General features: G+C 43.5%; 2 protein-coding genes across 2 annotated transcripts; both read right to left on the bottom strand.

Annotated features, from left to right (window-relative positions):
• Positions 1-1051, bottom strand: LOC101100002 (olfactory receptor 4D9-like). Its single transcript, XM_003993412.2, has one exon. It carries the CDS (start codon positions 1030-1032, stop codon positions 97-99), a length of 936 nt encoding a protein of 311 aa, XP_003993461.1. The 5' UTR covers positions 1033-1051; the 3' UTR covers positions 1-96.
• A 12823-nt stretch (positions 1052-13874) lies between these two features.
• LOC101099751 (olfactory receptor 4D9) lies at positions 13875-14811 on the bottom strand. Its single transcript, XM_003993411.2, is given in 2 exon segments — positions 13875-14546; positions 14548-14811. Coding segments are annotated over 2 exon segments (936 nt in total).
• Positions 14812-16346: the final 1535 nt, after the last annotated feature.

Below are 16346 nucleotides of genomic sequence, written 5' to 3'. Positions count from 1 at the left end.
CTTTGGCCTCAAGATGGTCTTATTGATTGGGGTCTGCTACTGTGTTGTGAGAGAATACTTTTCAGTTCTGACTCTCAATCTGGACTTCATAGCCATCTATTCTTTTTCTGAAGGTCCAAGTCTTTTCCTCAGTCTCTTCATGGCTGACTTCATCTCCTGGTTCCTGAGGGTGTAGATCATGGGGTTCAGGACCGGGATGATGACCGTGAAGGTGATGGAGACAGCTCTGTCCATGGGAAGGGCAGTGAAGGGCCGGGCGTAGACGTAGATGCAGGGCACAAAGTGCAGAGTCACCACAGTGATGTGGGCGGTGCAGGTGGAGATGGCTTTCTTTCTTCCCTCCCCGGCGTGAGACCTCAGCATCGTCAAGATGACTGTGTAGGACACAAGGAGGAAGACAAACCATAGTGTAGAGATTAAGCCATTGTTGGAAATCATTAAGACCTCAAGAGCAAAGGTGCTGGTGCAGGCGAGTTTGAGGACCTGGGGGACGTCACAGTAGAAGCCATCAACAACACTGGGTCCACAGAAGGGGAGGGGCAGCAACAGAGAAATCTGCACGATGGAGTGGACAAAGCCCCCCACCCAGGAGGCCACGATGAGGGCAGTGCATCGCCCCCTGCTCATGATGGTCACGTAGTGCAGGGGCTTGGAGATGGCCATGTAGCGGTCGAAGGCCATGACAGAGAGAGAAAAAATGTCTGCCCCCCCGAGGAGGTGGAAGAAAAAGATCTGAGTGATGCAACCATTGAAGGAGATGGTCTTCGTCCTTGACAGGAGGTCTACGAGGACCTTGGGAGCGGTGATGGAGGAGAAGCAGATGTCCAAGACGGAGAGATTGCGGAGCAGGAAGTACATGGGCGTGTGAAGGCGGGACTCGCAGGTCACAGTGACCATGATGAGGAGGTTTCCCAGAAGAGTTGATGTGTACACCAGAAATAACATAAGAAATAAGGCCAAGCTTAACTCTCGGGACTGGGTCAGTCCTTGAAAAATAAATTCTTTCACCCTGGTGTAATTTCCCTGCTCCATTGTGTTATGTTTCTTCGTCTTCAACTACCTAGGGAGAAAATGGAAAATACGAGGTGTATCGTTAAAAACAAAAGGAATGTGAGCTGTAGGACTGGAGGGTCTCAAGGGTTATTTTTGCAGTTATTTTCCTTGTGGGCAGGGATGCCTACAATTCAGGAAGATATCCCCAGTAGATGGTGTGTTTAGAGTTCCTTCAGAGTAAATGAAAAAGTGAGTTTCCAATGGATGTGATTAATCAAAGCACCAAAATCAGCATGCCATTAAATTCTTTTGACCTTTTATTATGGTTGCATAATTTTACATATCCTGTACCCCTCTTGAAAAGTCCCTAGATGGCCTGAGAAGCAAAGAGGACTCATTTTGTTTTTCAGTGAGAACTCCTGTATCTCATTGTTAGGACGTGGGAAACATGCCGGGGAAAAGTATAAAACAGGGCCTGAGACGGTACTGGAAGCTTAGAGCGTCTTGTCTCACCATCTTCCACAGTAGATGATCTGCTTGGCATAGTCTGTGCAAATTGTCACGATGCTTGATGATCAGCACCAAGGCAAGAAAAACCATTTCCAGTTTGCCTTCTCCCCTGAGGATAAAGAGCTTTGCAGCAGCTCATGCAATCTGAGCACAAGCTGCTTTTGTTTTCAGTTTTTCTTCTTTTTGGCGGCTTGTTCTCTTTGGTCCACATGGGACTTGGCAAGTGCTAGCCACAGCCCCTGCTCCTCATAACGCTCTTGGCAAAGGCTTTCTCACCGAGGCCACTGCACAAATGGCTGTCTTTTCTCGGGCTCCCTCCCTTCTTAACACCTACCTTTGGATGGCACTTCGTCTCACCTCACTATTTGTAGAGGCTTCAGTTTTGTGCAAAAAAGCACGGATTTTAGAATCAGTAGACCTGGATTTGAATACAGACTGTCTTAACTGAGTAGGTGGCTCAATTAGTAGGTGACTCTGAGCTTCTGTGTATCATCAGTACAAGTGGGCAGAATCATGCTTGTGTCATAGGGTTGTGAAGTTTGAATGGACTTGTTTAATTCTTTTTTTTTTTAATTTTTTTTAACGTTTATTTATTTTTGAGACAGAGAGAGACAGAGCATGAACAGGGGAGGGTCAGAGAGAGAGGGAGACACAGAATCCGAAACAGGCTCCAGGCTCTGAGCTGTCAGCACAGAGCCTGACGCGGGGCTCGAACTCACGGACCGCGAGATCATGACCTGAGCCGAAGTCAGACACTTAACCGACCGAGCCACCCAGGCGCCCCTGACTTGTTTAATTCTTTAACCTGAGTTCCCACAGACCACATGTCCCCTCATGCTGCACCAGTTAACATTTTGCTGGGCCAGTCTTCTTGCAACATTATTTGGGAGATGCTGGTACACTTCTCCTATAAAAGATGGTGTTTTGAAATAATTGCAATGAAGATCAACTATAGTATTTTTATTAAATGTTATTTATTTATTTATTTATTTATTTATTTATTTATTTATTTATTTATTTTTGAGAGAAAGAGAGAGAGTGAGCGAGAGAGGGGCAGAGAATGGGGGGACAGAGGATCCAAAGTGTGCTCTGTGCTGACAGCAGCAAGCCTGATGCAGGGTTCAAACTCATGAACCAGGAGATCATGACCTGAGCTGAAATCAGATATTCAACCAACTGAGCCACCCAGGCGCCCCTCAAATATAGCATTTAAAAAGCAGATACATTCCACACAATGGAATATTATTTAGTTACAAAAAGAAATGAGCTACTGAGGCACGAGAAAACAAGGAGGAAGCTTAAATGCACAATTCCTAAGCAAAGGAAGATAATCTGAAAATATATATACTGTATGATTCCAACTATATGACATTCTGGAAAAGGCAAAACTGTAGTAGGAAAGTTAACGGTTGCCAAGGGCTGGGGTGTGCAGGTGGGGAGGGATGGATAGGTGAGGCACAGGGGACTTTTAGGGATTTTTATTTTTAATCATGGATACACTGTTATGCCCAGAATTCGTGATCCCCAAAGACCACCAGGGAGCCGAGTCCGATGCAAAAGCAAAGAGCCTTTAGTCGAGCTAGCTCGAGCTCAATCCCCTACCTGCACCGAGGCAGCGGTGAGATACCGGAGAAAGCGGGTTTCAAAAGCACAAAGGTTTTATAGGGATCATGGCCTTAGCCGATTGGCTGGGGAAGGGTCGTGGCCTCAGCTGATTGGCTGGGGAAGGATAGACCAATGGCTGCCAAGGTGTGGTCCCAGATCAGCAATTATCAGCATCACCTGGAACTTGTTAAAAATGCAAATGTTGGGCCTGGTGGTCACAGACCCACTGAATCGGAAACTCTGGGGGTGGGGCTCAGCAATCTGTGTTTGAACAAGTCTTCCAGGAGATTCTGATGCACCTGAAGTTTAAGAACCACTGTGTCTGAGGTTGTTTAACATGTTTGGCCTCAGTGTATACAGAACGTTTCTCACTGGTCACCTATTAACCATTGGCTGTCAGCCTTGCTGTGCTAGATAAATACCTACCAGCAAACACCATCCCCAGAGACTGATTAATTGGTTTGGGGAGGGGTCAGTTATTAAAATGCTCCCAGGTCATTCTAAGCCTGGACAGGGTTGAGGGCTCCTGCCTCTGGCCCCTACCTGAGAGAAGCCCTCCCTCTTCTCACACTTTCCACGCCTCTCACACTCCCCTTCCTCCCACCTTAGACTTCGGAAGAATGCATCAATCGGTAGCCTGCTTTCTTAGAAAACATAAGTTACTCAAGGGGGGGAGGCGTGGTCTGAGGTTTGAGCGGGAACTTCTTTCTGTGGCCACGTCTGGGACATAGTCACTAGTTGGCCAGCCTGGGTCTGCTCTTTCAACATGGCATCACACATGTGTCAGATCCAGAGAATGTACAACACTAAGAATGAGCCCTAACGCAAACTAAGGACTTTAGTTAATAAATGTATCAATCCTGGTTCCTCCGTTGTTAACGAACACAGTGCACACCCATGCAAGATATTGATAGTGGGGAAACTGCGGCAGGGCAGGGGAGGAGAAGGAGTGTGGGGCTCTCTGTACCTTCTGTTTAATTTCCCTGTAAACCTAAGCTACTCTAAGAACAAAAATCTATTAATTTTTTTAAAAAGCAGATATACCAAAGGATAAAATGATTTAGAACATTTACATTTGGTAAAGAAACACATTTAAAAAAAAACCTTTTAAGGGTGCCTGGGTGGCTCAGTCGGTTAAGTGTCTGACTTCGGCTCAGGTCGTGATCTCGTGGTTCATGAGTTCAAGCCCCGCGTGGGGCACCGTGCTGATGGCACGGAACCTTCTTGGGATTCTCTCCCTCTGCCCTTCCCCTGCTCTCACACACTCTTGCTCTCTCTTTCAAAATAAGTGAATAAACTTTAGTAAGTAAATAAATAAATAAAAACTTTTATTACCAAGCATCACTTTTTTTTTTTAACGTTTATTTCTTCTTGAGGGAGAGACAGAGTGTGAGTGGGAGAGAGGCAGAGAGAGAGAGAGAGAGGGGAGACACAGAATCAGAAGCAGGCTCCAGGCTCTGAGCTGTGAGCATAGAGTCCGACGCGGGGCTCAAACCCACGAGCTGTGAGATCATGACCTGAGCTGAAGTCTGATGCTTAACCGAAGCCTGACGCTTAACTGACTGAGCCACCCAGGCACCCCACCAAGTGTCACTTTCTATAAATCCTAATTCAGTGCTTTCCCCCTGCTTCCCATCCTGTTACAAAGAGAAGAACATTTGCAATAAGTCCTGCTTTGGGTGTCGACAGGCATCCGGCTTTGTGGTTTTGTCACCTGCTTACAATAAAATCTCCCTTTTCAGATCTCTCTTAAAAAAGCTCCATCCACCCCCAAAAGTTTCCCTGTGCTGCGGAGAACTGCCGAGTTCTTGACCCAAATGATTCTGTCCAAATCTCTGCACCCAGACAGGCCCCAAGTTTATCAGGGCCTCGGGTAGCAGAAGTCTGTGTCCTTAGGATGACACCAGCCCCCCCCCCCGCCCCCCATTCCCCCATTCAAACGCCTCCCCGAAAAAGCTCATCAGTGCCAGGAAAGTTTTCTGTGTGAGAGAGACCCCTGACCTCCCTTTCTCAGAGCATTTACTAAAAAGGGCTTGCAGTGGTGAACATGTATTTCTTGCAATGCAGTTTTTCTACAAGGACCAGAGAGCTGTAATCATCAGGAAGGATGGGCCTCCGTCTCCCTGTCTCTGTGCGAGGTCAGAATGCTGACTTCCATAACCGGCCGCTGGCAGACAGAGCAGAGGCCTAGTCTCAGGGACATGGACCTGTTTCTTGCCATCTGTCCCTTCTCTGACGCTTGCTTCTCCCTCATTCCCCGTCCAGAATGCCCGCCCGGTCACCTCTGTGCAGATCAGGATGGAACTCACGTCCCCCACTGCCAATACTTAATATGGTCCTTACCACTACTCTAATGTCTGGCAGGGCTCGGCTCTGATGCTGTTTTGTATTCCTTCCTTCCGTATTCTGTCCACACCGAAGCCAGCAGGGGCCTGTCGTGAACTACAGGGTCCTCTGATCTCACTGAACTGTCTCTTGCAATTTCTCATCAGAACAGAACTTCTCCTTCGCTCACTTTCCTCCCGTTCTCTTTCCCTTGGAGCCCAAGCCACACACAGCTACCTTTCTAGGCTTTCTGCCAATGATCTACTGACCCATCAATAATTCTCAGGGAATGTCACTGTCTTCAAACATTTTTAGTTTTTAAAAGGGCCAGACATTTTCTCATTAAAAAAATTTTTTTTTAATGTTTATTTATTTTTGAGAGAGAGAGAGCACGAGCAGAGGAGGGGCAGAGAAAGGGAGACACAGATTCTGAAACAGGCTCCAGGCTCCAAGCTGTCAGCATAGAGCCTGATGTGGGGCTCCTACTGAGGAACTGTGAGATCATGACCTGAGCCGAAGTCTGGCATTAACAGACCGAGCCACCCAGGCACCCCCAGAGTAATATTTAAAAAAAATTTTTTTTAATGTTTTTATTTATTTTTGAGACAGAGAGAGACAGAGCATGAGCAGGGGAGTGACAGAGAGAGGGAGACCCAGAATCCAAAGCAGGCTGCAGGCTCTAAGCAGTCAGCACAGAGCCTGACGTGGGGCTCAAACTCACGGACCCGGAGATCATGACCTGAGCTGAAGTCGGACGCTTAACCGACTGAGCCACCCAGGCACCCCCAGAGTAATAGTTTTTAAAAAAAAGATTAAAAAAAAATAAACTCAGAACACACGTAGTGTTTTAGGAACACACAGAGGATTTTGCTTTTATTTTGAGCTGTGGCGGAAGTAATAGGGCGCGGAGGGAAGACACCAGCTTGGGGGACAGGAGCTTTGGTGGGTTCACAGCGATGGGGGAATCTCTAAAGGCAGCAGACTCCAGGAGGCTCAGTCTTTTCATCAGTGAAAGGGGAACACTTGCTGCCGTCAGTCCTTCTGAAAGTAGGCCAGGGATGCCTGGGGGGGCTCAGTCAGTAAAACACCAGACTCTTGATTCGGCTCAGGTCACCATCTCACGGTTTGTGAGTTTGAGTCCCACATCGGGCTCTGTGCTGACAGTGCGGAGCCTGCTTGGGATTCTTTCCCTCTTTCCCTCCCTCTCTGCCGTTCCCCTGCTTGTTCTCTCTCTCTCCCTCTCTCAAAACAAATGAATAAACTTAAAAAAAAAAAAAAAAGAAAGTAGGTGACATCTGCACAGCACAGTACAATATTAAATGGACCCATTGATTTCTAGGCCTTTGGAGCTTTAATGATGAATTGTTTTATTTATTTATATTTATTTATTTATTAAAAAATTTTTTTAAAAATGTGTATTTATTTTTGAAGGAGAGGGAAACAGGGTGTGAGCAGGAGAGGGGCAGAGAGAAAGGGAGACACAAAATCTGAAGCAGGCCCCAGGCTCCGAGCTGTCAGCACAGAGCCCAACGCCAGCCTCAAACTCACAAGCTGTGAGATCATGACCTGAGTCAAAGTCGGACGCTTAACTGACTGAACCACCCAGGTGCCCCTGAATTGTTTTAAATCCTATTGCCTCAACTACCTCATGCCTAGTCAAGGGCCGTTCTGCCCACTGCCTACGAATGGTTAAATCTCCATTAACCACAAACTTCAATTATTTCTTGATATTTAACTGTAAGCCCACTGGTGACGTCAAGTCAAACTGTTGACATCAAGGATTTCTGGGGGGTGGCTTATCGTAGTGGTTGAGAGAATGGGCTTTGAAACCCAGATGTGTAAGGTTCTGTGCAGAAATTAGTCTTGGATGTGACCAAGTCACCAAAATCACCAAGAAATGCCAAAAATGGTGCTCTGCTGTGCACAAAATGTATGTGCAACTAGGAAACGAAAAGGTGGAGAATGTATGGGTCTGTTTGGAACAAAAAAGAGGAAAGAAAACAGACAAGCATCGTTTATAAATTTGCTTTTGTTTTTGTTTTTGGCAAGAACAAACTCAAGATCCCAAGTGCTTCTTCAGAAGCATGCCCAGGTCGACCCGTCTTCATAAAACAGGTGTATTGGGGTACCTGGGTGACTCACTGAGTTGAGCGTCTGACTTCGGCTCAGGTTATGGTCTCACAGTTCGTGAGTTCGAGCCCCACATCCGGTTCACTGTTGTCAGAGCAGAGACTGCTTGAGATCCTCTGTCCCCCACCCCCCTGCCCCTTCTCTGCTCATGCTTTCTCCCAAAAATAAATAAACATAAAAAGAAATAAACTGGGCTTATTGATTTTCACAGAATCCCCCGCCTGAGAGAGGCCACTCATCCCTTTACCAGCTGATATCCTTGTAGGCTATTCAAGCCACCTTCCTCATCTTGAAGGACAAATTCCTCTTCTTGGCTTCACTACAGTTTCTAGCTTTAATCTACATAATATAATGTACAGGAGCATCGTTAATGTTCAAACCCCTTTTGTGATTCACCATAACATTTCAAAATGGGCTGTGCATGGGCACACACACACACAGACACACAGTCGGACGTGTGAGCACCTACTAAAGTGCCCTCATAACAAAGTGACCTCATTAAAGGTCCCAAACTTGAATCCCTTACCTGAGAAGCAGAGCCTGCCATTTGGTTGCACATACTGACCTTAGGAGACGCTAACCGTCAAAGAATATTCTCCTGTAGGGCAGACGTGCATCTGAGTGTTGGTTGGGTCAACGTCTTATTTCCTACTGTCAGAGGCAGACGACAGCTTCAAGAATCACCTCTGCACGGTCCTCCCACAGTCCCACCACACTGCTCTGTGGTGCCTCTGACATGAGCACCAGTCTCCCAGGCCCGGACCCGATATTTCACCGCAGGGAATAGTTTTGGATGTGACTGCTAACTCGAACAGCTAGACTCTCCTTCTGGGATGAAGCTCCCTTGAGTGTTATTAAGAAGTCATGTACTGGAAGATTTGTGTAGATGCCTTGATTTCAACCCAGTGAGACCTTTGTCAAAATTCTAAGCTACAGAACTGTGAGATAATTAATGTATGTGGTTTGAAGCCACTTTGTGGCAATTAGTTTACAGTAGTCATAGTAAACTAATACACTCAGATTCCTCAGATCAAACTATGTAGAAGCCACATTTTACATGTACTTACGTGTAAAGCTTACATGTAAAGCTCCTTCATGAGGTCACGTGGAAGTCTATGGTATATGAACTAAAATTAGTTGGCAAACGAGACATAAGGAAAAACAAAGGGGATGTGTGTATGTTTGAACTTAAAGAAGAAGGTAAGATGATCTGATATTGAATAAAGATCTTCTTTAAGTAAACCTTTTCCCATAATTTTCATAAATTGAATCACTTTTTTTAGGAAGAAAGAATAATTATCCTTAATCAAATGTATTCATTTGGATTAAAAATAACCTTGGGCTTAGAGCCCACATACCTTTGCCTGAAGGGGGGCTCATAGGGGGAGCCTGCCTCCTTAAGAGGCAGGAGTCTGCTTCCGTAAGTGGTAGAACCTCAGGGAAAATGAACAGAACCCCCAATAGGCTGTATTTCAGCCCATTCCAAGCTTTTTTCTTCCTAGGCAGATCCTTTGCTTGATGTCCTATTGATACGTGTAATCAGAAGCATCATAAAGATTGGGAAATGCATCTTCTCCCTGGAGAAGTGGGGGTAGGAGCAGATAAAAGATGTGTTCGTACTGTTCATCCGTCGAATATCTAATGGCAAAATGTTTACTGAGCATCCACCATGTTCCAGGCCCTATGATTCCGGAAGTCCTAAAAGCAGAGAGTTGCATGTTGCTTCCCATCTCATTCCTTAATATCATTTTTGAAACCTTGTCTCTCACCATAGACCATAGATGGATGGTCTCGCTTGGATATCGCATATCATAGATATTGCATATGTATAGACATTTGAAATGTCTATAGCAGGGGTGTCTGGTTCAGTTGGTGGAGCATGTGACTCTTGATCTTGGGGTTGTGAGTTCAAGCCCCATGTTGGGTGCAGAGATTACTTAAAAATGAAATCTTTTTAAAAAGTTGATCTGGTCTAATCATTTGATCTGATCATTGTTATTTTTTTTATTCAATTTTAAAAAATATTTATTTTTGAGAGAGAGAGAGACAGAATGTGAGTAGAAGAAACACAGAGAGAGAGAGAGAGAGAGGGAGACACAGAAGCTAAAGCAGGCTCCAGGCTCTGAGCTGTCAGCACAGAGCCTGACACAGGGCTCAAACTCATGAACTGTGAGATCATGACTTGAGCCAAAGTCAGACACTTAACCGACTGAGCCACCCAGGCGCTTCTGATCAATGTTATTAATACAATTGATCTGATCATTGTTATTAATAACTAAATACTTCTCTAGCTGTGGCTGATACTATCATTCTATCATTCTGCTTGTCAATAAGGGCTCAGTACCTCTGAATCATCTCTGACATTCCCCACGACCCTTTTTTTTGTCTTTTGTAACCTTTTCTGAATAAATTAATTTCAGGTTTCTTTAATAATTGGCAATAATTTTTCATAATTTACTTCTAGAACTTTGTTGGTCCTGGACCTGATGTTCGTGCTCTTGTGCAATCCCCTCATCTTGTGTGTGGACTGAATTTAGTGACTTGCTTCTGGTGAACAGAAGTACAGCCAAAGTGATAGGATGTCACTTGTAAGAGTAAGCTGTAAAAGACTGACTTCTATCTTGCTGCACACTCTTTTGCCTTGATTGTTCAGTCTGATGAAGTAAGCTGCCATATTGGAGAGAGGCTGGAAGATCGTCTCCAGCCAACATTCAATAAAGAACTGAAGCCCTTAGTCCCGTAGCTCAATGTTCGGGCCAACAATCATGTCAGTGAGCTTGGAAGCAGATTTTTCCCCAGTTGAACCTTGAGATGAGACAACTCCCAGCTGACATTTGACTGTTGCTTTGTGAGAGACCCGGAAGCAGAAGATTTAGCTAAGCCATGCCTAGTTCCCAAAACATAAACTGTGCTTTTTGATTTTTTAAAAGCCTGCTTCCTTTCCTTTAAAAAAGTTTTTATTTATTTATTTTAAGAAAGAGAGAGAGAGAGGAAGAGAGAGAGAGAGACAGGGAGAGAGAGAAAGAGAGAATCCCAAGCAGACTCCACGCTGCCAGTGCAGAACCCAACACAGGATTCAAACCCACAAATTGCAAGATCATGACCTGAGCCAAAACCAAGAGGCAGACACTTAACTGACTGAGCCACACAGGCACCCCAAAAACTGTTGTTTTAAGCCACTAAGTTTTGGGGTAATACAATATAATAGTAATAGATTACTAACACAGCACTGAACTAATAGTCTTCTTTATTGAGTAAGAGCTATATTGACAACATTCTCTTTCAGACTTGAAAGACTTTGAATTTCTCAAAGAAGTCCAGAATGGCAGGATCACTCCTAAACCAGCTGATTTGTGCATATAGATATGTTGATTTGCTTATGAAAAATACAGTGTAAATGTAAAATCAAGCTTCTTTATATAGAAAAAAAATCATAGGTGATAGGACCAAGCATATGTGACCTGTGTAAGATAAGCTAGAATCAGTTTATATGTATTAGTTAACTAAGGAAATGTCTCTACCTGGAGAAAAATATAAATACAAATAATTATTTGATGTCATGTTGAAAGAGAAGTAAATTTATACATTTTTAATGTTTATTTTTTGAGAGAGAGAGAGAGAGAGAGAGAGAGAGACAGAGAGAGAGAGACAGAGCTTGAACAGGGAAGGGGCAGAGAGAGAGGGAGACACAGAATCTGAAGCAGGCTCCAGGCTCCAAGCCATCAGCACAGAGCCCAATGTGGGGATCGAACCCACAAACCACGAGATCATGACCCAAGACGAAGTTGGACATTCAACTGACTGAGCCAGCCAGGCACTCCAAAAGAGAAGTAAATTTAATGTTTTCATGAATTCAATTGCTATCCCTCACTGCGTTTGATCAGGTTATTTTGCATGTGTAAACAATCTAAGACAGCTTCCTGGGTGCCTTTTGCTGGATTGCTGTCATTTGTAGGGTCCTACACTTGGAAACATAAACTCTGATTGTACACATCTTTGGTTAGTTAAAATTCCACCCAGTCACAAAGGTTTTGTTCAAGGTAAAGTCAGCAGAGGGACAGAAAAGAAAAAGGCATCGTTGTGAAAAGTACATAGGATCTGGAGAACAATGATACCAGAGCAAAGATGGAGCCAGGTGGTAAATGATCATTTGTTCCGCAGATGAATCTAACTGAAGACAAAACTTTGTCTTTATTGGAATTTTAATGCTTGGGGAAGTATGTCTGATATTGGAAAATCATTCAGAACATTTTTGAGTGGTGGGAATGGAATAGAACACAGGAAAGGATAATCAACAAACAGAAAGACACTCATCTCTGTAGAAGCTTCTGCATTAATAAATGTTTGTTTACAATTAGCCTATGGCAACTATGGGGAGAAATGAGGGTTGTCTTCTATAAGGGTGTCTTCCAGACCTATCTTCTTTGGGCACTTTACTCCAGTGTGTTTTCTTTGCGGACTTGGTCTTCCAGTTTATTGTCATTCTAATTCCCAGGATTACCTTGATCCCCTTCCCCTTCTTTTAAATTAAATTTTCTTTCTCCCAATTTTCTTCATTTCAGTTTAGTTCTTTGTGCATTCCAAGGGTCTAGCAGTATTTCCAGCACATCTATATATTAGGAGAATCCTTTTAGAGACAAAGTCTTAGTCTCTGTAATCTTATCCAATTGTGATTTCTTAGCAATGAATCATAAATGTGGAAGAGATCATTAGAGTTCACCATTTTTCACGTTCTCCTTTTCTTTCTGGGAATAGGGCTAGATTACATTCTCCAGATTCCTTTGCGGGGACCTGGGACCATATGATCAAGGGCTGGCTGATGAAATGTGATCAGAAGTGGTACATATCACTCTCAGGACTGGCCAATAATGATCCCTCCCCTCTCCCTATAATTCTTAATCCTCTCTCCCTTTCTCCATTTGTTAGATGAATGGAGAGATGCTAAGGATGTAGAGAGAGGTAGAGCCCAAAGTGGAAGAAGCTTATCTTTGTAAATGACTGCATGGAACAGCTCTTTCTAAAGACCAGCATTGGTTTGTGCCATGAGCAGGAAATAAATTTCTACTCACTGCAAAGCATCTTTTGAAGCTCTCAGGTAAAGTGCCTACAACATTTCTTTTAAAGCTCTCTGGTTATTAAGTACTTTGATTTTGTCATAGCATTTGATCTACTCTGATTGACACATGAATGCCAGCTTCTGTGGCTTGAGCGTAATCATGAAGAAAGACATCGTCTAACAAAGTCAATAGGTCCCAGCAAAATATCAGCTGGACTGTTAGGTAAAACTTTTGCTAATGCTATTCTCATTCCTCTCATTACAGACACTAGAAAATTCCCAGATTCAACAATTAAACATTCATGCTTTTCACGACTCTTTCTTTACCTTCTAATGGATTGAGTGGAAAATATTAAGGAGTTTTGGGGTCCCTACGTGCAGAAACAGTGAGGAATTTGGGCCTGGCTCACCTGTGATTGGGATAATCTTGCTATACAGTGAGGAGACAGTTTTTCTCCAGGGGGAGTGCTTAGCATCTCTATTTGCTTAAGCCTTGCACAAATCCAGGTGAGTTGTCCATGACCTTTACCCATCATTGTTATTTCTTGATGAATACTCCCGCTTACAGTATTATCTTCTGTCTAGGAGGAAACCATAGCTTTGGAGTGATTTGAGGATCCTCTCTCCCAATAGAAATCACAGATTTACATTGGTTAAGGGACAACAAATGGAGTTCTCTCCTAACTTTCCTTGTAAATGTCAACTAGTGGTACTCACTCCATGAGTGTACTACTTCATGGCTACGTTGAGCTCACTGTTGCACAAATGTGGCATACTCTTACACCGTTCTTTCCATCTATAATACTGATTTCTTTTCTTGTTGTTTTTCTCTGTCTGTTCCCCTTGACAAGGTCTACTCACTGTAAAACATCTTTTGAAGCTCTCAGGTAAAGTGCCTACAACATTTCTTCATTAGAGCATCTTGGGGTATGGCTCTCGGAAAGTGACTATATTTAATCTTTCTGCAGCAATCTGAATCCTAGTACTGTCAGGCACACGGTGCATGTTCTGTGAGATATTTGCAGAATGAATAATTGAAAGTGAGCAATGGAAGTCATGAGTGAACCTCAGCTTAAAGCAGTGTCACCTGTAAGTCCTCAGCACACACTATACTATAGGACCAACCTCTTTGAGGACTCCATGATATCCATAGATGCCCTTTTGTTTTTGGCATTAAAGTGATCTCTTCCCATTTTGAGAAAGTGAAATTTAATGTCTACTTTTACATTTCGGTGCTATCTCATTCTCATAGAATTTAAATCCTTTCTGAATGCCCTAGTCGTTTTTTTAGTCTCCCCATGGCTGACTTCATTTCCTGATTCCTCAGTGTGTAGATCATAGGATTGAGCAAAGGGGAGATGACGGTGAAGGTGACAGAGATGGCAGTATCTGTGGGGAGGGCAGTGAAGGGCCGGGCGTAGACATAGATGCAGGGCACAAAGTGCAGGGTTACCACGGTGATGTGGGAGGTGCAGGTGGAGATGGCTTTCCTCCTTCCCTCCCCTGCATGAGACCTCAGCATCATCAGGATGACTGTGTAAGATATGAGGAGAAAGAAGAAAATCAACCAACTGACCAGTCCGTTATTGGAAATCATCAGGAGCTCTAGAGTGAAGGTGTCGGTGCAGGCGAGTTTGAGGACCTGGGGAACATCGCAGTAGAACGTGTCAAGAACATTGGGTCCACAGAAGGGGAGGGGCAGCAACAGAGAAATCTGCACGATGGAGTGGACAAAGCCCCCCACCCAGGAGGCCAGCACCAGGCTAGTACATCGTCCCTTACTCATGATAGTCATATAGTGAAGGGGTCTTGAGATGGCTACATAGCGATCAAAGGCCATCACAGAGAGAGAAAAAACATCTGCTCCTCCAAGAAGATGGAAGAAGAACATTTGGGTGACACAGCCATGGAAGGAAATGGTTTTTTTTCTCTGACAGAAGATCAACTAGGACCTTGGGAGCAGTGATGGAGGAGAAGCAGATGTCAAGCACAGAGAGATTGCGGAGCAGGAAGTACATGGGGGTGTGAAGGTGAGACTCACAGGTCACAGTGACCATGATGAGGAGGTTTCCCAGCAGAGTTGTCATGTACACCAAAAACAAGAAGCCAAACAAGACCCAGCTCAGCTCTTGAGACTGAGTAATTCCCAGGAAAATAAATTCTTTCACTCTGGTGTAGTTTCCCTGATCCATTGGGTCACAGATCCTTTTTTCAAGTATATCTTTGGAAGAAATAACAGAGCAGTTAAAGAGTGTGTTATATAATCTCTTGTTTTCTTTTCTGGCACTTGAGTGTTGGTGTTTGCCTTAGGAGGAAGCTCTTGCAATGCATGAGCTGTGCCTGCAATTCAGCATGCCACCAGTAGGTGGAGGATTACCTGTGTTTTTGACTCCATCATCCAAGCAGATAGGTTTTATCACTGTGGTCACTGAAATACAGGTGACGGGTCTGTGAACTTATTCAATTGTACTTTTACCATATAATCTGAAACTGAAAATAATAATAAGCGTAAATTCGACTCTGTGAAGAATTTTGGTCACAAAAGATATTACAAGAATTAAAAGATAACCCACAAATGGGACCAGATGTTTACAATATATATATCTGAATAAATATTCATGTGCAGAATATATTAAAAAACTTCTACAAATCAGTCAAAGAAAAAGATGATGACTGAATCAGAAAATGGCAAAAAACACCAACCAAAACTGTACAAAATAGAACATCCAAATGCCAGTTCAATGCCATTAGTTACCAGGGAAATGTAAATTAAAATTACAGGAAGGAACTACTGCATACACACAAACATGGCTAAATTGAAGATGATGAGAAATACCACATGATGGTGAAGATGTATATCAACTGGAATGTACATACATACACTGCTGGAAGGTGTATGAAACTTGTGCAGTCAAATTGCTGTTGGGTTATAGCGGCTAATGCTGTGCATGTATCAGTTAGGATGGAAATATATACATTAGAACATCTATTCCACTCCTAGGAAATATAACATATGCTCATAGCGCTGTGTGTAATTGCTTCAAACTGGAGAATGACAAAAAATACCCATCACCAGTAGAAAAGATACACTGGGTCAAATCCACACAGTATTGTTCATCAGTGGGGATGAGCTACACTATGTGTAATGGTATAAATGAACCTCATTATGTTTATAACGTTGAGCCAAATAACCCAGGCACAAAGGAATGTACACTCTCTTAGTACGTCCATATAAAGGACAAACATATACAAAGTTAAAGGAAACATGAGGGAGATTTCCGAGGTGCTGAAGATGTTCTGTTTCTCGATCAGGGTGATTGTTATAAAGGCGTTTTCAGCACGTGTGAAAATTCATTGAACCGTGCATTCACGGACATTTTCCTGTATGTATGTACGTTATACTTCCGTAAAATGTAAAAAATAATAAGCATATAGCGATTGTAACATTTTAATCTCATGTCTAAAGAATGAATTTCGTTTCAAGTGAGAGTTGATGGATTACTCACTTTCATAATGGCTACTTTTATAGTTAAAAGGCAACCTGAGAGTTGCCTTCTTATTTTCCTCTCACTTAGGGACTTATTTTATTTTTGGTAGAGAGAACACATGAGCAGGGGAGGGGGCAGAGAAAGAGGGAGACAGGAGCTGTCAGTGCAGAGCCTGATGCAGGGCTTGAACTCCCAAACCATGAGATCATGACTTGGGTTGAAGTTGGATGCTTAACTGA

Source organism: Felis catus, chromosome D1, assembly GCF_018350175.1.
Source record: "Felis catus isolate Fca126 chromosome D1, F.catus_Fca126_mat1.0, whole genome shotgun sequence".
Classification (NCBI taxonomy): domain Eukaryota; kingdom Metazoa; phylum Chordata; class Mammalia; order Carnivora; family Felidae; genus Felis; species Felis catus.
Note: the sequence above shows the minus strand (reverse complement) of the source record. Positions and strands in the feature narration are given on the sequence as shown.

Excerpts from the sequence above, each read along its gene's own strand:
- LOC101100002 (XM_003993412.2), bottom strand. The coding sequence starts at position 1,032 with ATGGAGCAGGGAAATTACACCAGGGTGAAAGAATTTATTTTTCAAGGA.